The sequence below is a fragment of the Lagopus leucura genome, unplaced genomic scaffold, assembly GCF_019238085.1.
Source record: "Lagopus leucura isolate 7727_CA_CO unplaced genomic scaffold, USGS_WTPT01 Super-Scaffold_739, whole genome shotgun sequence".
NCBI lineage: Eukaryota > Metazoa > Chordata > Aves > Galliformes > Phasianidae > Lagopus > Lagopus leucura.
This window is the reverse complement of record NW_024962255.1, coordinates 19586398-19590012: the sequence shown is the minus strand read 5'-3', so window position 1 is coordinate 19590012 and position 3615 is coordinate 19586398. Positions and strand designations below refer to the sequence as shown.

The window sequence follows — 3615 nt, the reverse complement described above, 5'->3', positions numbered from 1 at the left end:
CAAAACCAAACCACAGCAGCAACATGGGCTAGATTATTATTATTACTAACTGCAAATAGAACAAAGGGATACAGAGACTTTGGTAAGAAATTAGAGGTGTTCTTTTTCCCCCCACACGCTCATCAAAACTGAGAGAAAACTGCAGCACTTGCAGGAGAATTAATACAGAAGTAATCAGTACTGAGAACTAACATCCGCTTTACCACAAAAGTTGAGTCTCAATAATGGAGGAAAGTGTGCAAATACGTACCAGGAGAACACAGCAAAAAAACATCAGGGAAGATACAATTACCACATAGGAAGTCTAAGCAGTTTTTCATTGTTTCCTTTTATTTCCTCAATTCCTGATCAGTAATAACTTGTATGTTACTTAAACCTGTCCAAAGCAAAGTGCAACAATAAAGTGCTCATTAAATCAGTTATTTCCCTCCAAATCTGATATACTTAAGATAACCTGCTTTAAAAGTGATCTCAAATGTGGGACAACCTCATTTCATGTTGCATAAATGATATTAAGAATATGAAAAATGGAAAAGGAGCTCGCTGTAATAGAATATAGCAATTACAGGTGGTTGGACCTTAATCTGAATGCAGCACCACGGTTTGGTGGACGAATAAGCTAAGGCACATGATATGCCTTATGTTCCCTGGAGCCACAGAGGATCTTAAATAGTCACAATGCAGTGCATTATCGTGCCTCATGGTACCCACATCCCTAGGTTGGATGCCAAGATTCCGCCTGCAATCCATGGGAGGTCCTCAGTGCCTATGAAAGGGATTTGCTCAACCCAACATGCCAAGCAGAGCATCTTGTGCTTAGCTAACAGCAGCTAAGTCATGTCCTGCAGAGGTAGGTATATACGTATTTCCAGGAAAGGAGCTATTGGCTTCTACTTGAAATTTCTGGTTGTAAAGTCTCTCCTATGTTTTATTGCCATCGTATTTCCTTATCCAGACCCTCTCTCCCCTGCTGTTTCCTATTCCCAAAACAATCAAACAGGAAGAGCAATGTCAGCTCTTCCTGTAGCTGGGAAATGGAACCACTCCCTAATCTTCCCCTGAACTGGAGAAAGATCTCCACACCCCACACTTCGGGCAGTTGTGCTCAATCTCTGCAGAAATGTAGTGTTTTTTGTTTTGTTTTGTTTTTTGTTTTCTTTTTAAGGACTTAAAGACAAACAAGTCAGTATCAGTCTTCCCCATTGAATCCTGCTGGACAGCACTTGCTCAAAGCAGAACAGCTCAATCAGGAAAGATCAGAGGATGCCTGGTATCCCTGAAGACCCAGGGTAACTAAAGCGTGCTTTTGCCAGTGCTGCCACTCCAAGCCAGATCTCTGCTCTCAGCAACCAGGGCAGCTGCCAGCGAGCCAGGCTCAGAGGCCCTATAACCAATGTGCGAAAGTCGATATCTACGTGCCTGGGTGCAGCTGGCTTCCAAGGGCACCGCTTCCTCGCACGTCTCTCCTACAGACGTGAGACACCAAGGTGTCACTAGGTGTCCCCCTCGGGCTATTCCCAGCCGCGGGGACACAGCCGGGCCGAGCTCCGCCGGCAATTCTGCCTCGGGATAACGGCACTGCTTCACGGACCGCCCCACCGACGGGGAGAGATGGTGTAGGTATACGCAGGAACGCACGCATCTGTACATAAAATTCCCAAGCTAAGGAAAACAACCGTCCTAGAATTGCCCACTTCGATACTTCTGAAGCCATAACTCGTGCCCGCAGAACCACCGCCGCCGGACGGGACCCCCCGGCCCGGCCGTCAGAGCTCCAAGAACCCCGAGCGGAGGGGGCGGGCACTGCCGGGTGCCCCGGACAGCCCCGCGTATCCCCGGGGGCGGCGGCTGGGGAGGGGCGTCGGGGAAAGTGGCAAGCGGGGGCAGGGGGACAGCCCCCGGCCCTTGATAACCCCCGCACCCTCCCCGCCGCCGCCAGCCGCCGCCTCGCCTTCCCCGCACCCGTAGCTGCCCGCCGCGCACCGTGAGTTCCCGGGGAGGCTGGGGGTCAGCGGTGCCATGGCGGGATGAGGGGAGGGAGCGGTGCGACGGGAGACTCGAGGCGAGCGGCTCGATCCCCAGCTGTGTTTGGCAGCCCCGATGCCGAGAGCTCCCGGTCTGCCGGAGAAAGGGGGGGGGGGGGGGGAAGGGGAGGGAGGCGAGCCGAGAGCGGGGCCGCGGTCCCCAGCAGCGGGACGGCCGCCCCCCGACAGCCGCGTGTCCCCGCAGGGCGCGGGGCATGCGGCGGGTCCTCCGCCGGTCCGCGCCGTCGCCGAGGCACCGGAGGAGGCACCCGCGGCGCTGAGAGATGAGGCTGCCCCTGGCCCTGCTGACGCTGGCCGCGCTGGGGGCCGCGGGCGGCGGGCCGGGCCCGGAGGCGGCGCCGTCGGGGCATTTCTCCACGCCGGAGCAGCACCGGTGCGGCTGGGAGGTGCGCCGGGCGGCGGGGAGCAGCGAGCTGCGGCTGAGCTGCCGGCCGCCGTCGGGCCGCGGGGCGGAGCAGAGCTGCGTGTATCGCGGAGAGCCTTGGCGCTGCCCCGCCTACGGCGCGCGCAGCCGGCAGTTCTGGCGGCAGATCGTCGCCCGGCTCCGCCGTCGCCGCCGGCCCTGCGCGGAGGGCGGCCCGCTCAGCGCCCGCTTCTGCGGACCGGGCCGAGCGCCGCCCGAGGCTCAGCTGCGCCTGGTGCCGCCCGGCCCCATCGCGGCCTCCGCCGAGCCTTCCCCCGAGCAGCTGGCCGAGACCTACTGCGCCCAGCGCTGGCACTCGCTGTGCGCCTTCTTCGCCGGCTTCTGGCAGGGCTGAGCTGAGCCACTCGGCCCTCGTAGCCCCTCGCCCCTCCACTTTGTCAGTTTTTTTAAACCTTTCTCCAATAAAGTGCCAACTTTGATAACACTCTGGAAACTCGCGTAACTCCTTTCTCCCCAGAGCCTGCAGCACAGCAGCGAGTGGCTGCCAAGAGCTGGTGAGGTGTGCAGCACGGAGCACACTGAAAGTGATACGGAAAACAAATAACCACAAATTTATATAACAGGTTCAAGGCGCAGTGAAACTGTCCAGCTAAAAGCCATGGGTACCACAATACAGCACAAAGATTTTACTGCGTAGCCCTAGTAAAGTTGCCTTGCTCCCACAGATCTATCACATACAGAACAAGCTGCCCAGACGTTCCCACAGAGCAGATCAGGGAAGATGTAAGCAGGCAGAGTTGAGAGAACAGCTGTGAAGAGACTCTCACAGCAGAAGAGTGTCTTCCAAATGATGCTTCGGAAGTGAATGATGTTTTACCTAGCTAATGAGCTATCACCAAAGCTGCATTCCCATTCACAATAAAATACTCTCTCACATTGCATCTGGATTATACAGAATATCAAGAGACATGCACTGAAAAGGCTTTTTTTTTTTCCCCTCAAATTGCTGAAAACTAAAAGTACAGATGTGTTCAGGATATATATATTCTTGCCACTTAATTAGGAAATGTTATCTATTCATGGCCAATAAGATAACAAATGCTTCCCACCAGCTGCAGCCACACCATCCAGATGCTGCCTAGAACACAGCTGCAGCCCCTGCCTGCTCAAACCACCCACTGAGGGCCAAAGGCACCAGAGCACCCC

General features: G+C 55.4%; 1 protein-coding gene across 1 annotated transcript; it reads left to right on the top strand.

The window, feature by feature from the left end:
* Nucleotides 1-2308: 2308 nt before the first annotated feature.
* FGFBP3 (fibroblast growth factor binding protein 3) lies at nt 2309-2803 on the top strand. Its single transcript, XM_042863163.1, has one exon. It carries the CDS (start codon nt 2309-2311, stop codon nt 2801-2803), a length of 495 nt encoding a protein of 164 aa, XP_042719097.1.
* The last annotated feature ends 812 nt before the right edge of the window (nt 2804-3615 follow it).

Excerpts from the sequence above, each read along its gene's own strand:
- FGFBP3 (XM_042863163.1), top strand. The coding sequence starts at position 2,309 with ATGAGGCTGCCCCTGGCCCTGCTGACGCTGGCCGCGCTGGGGGCCGCG.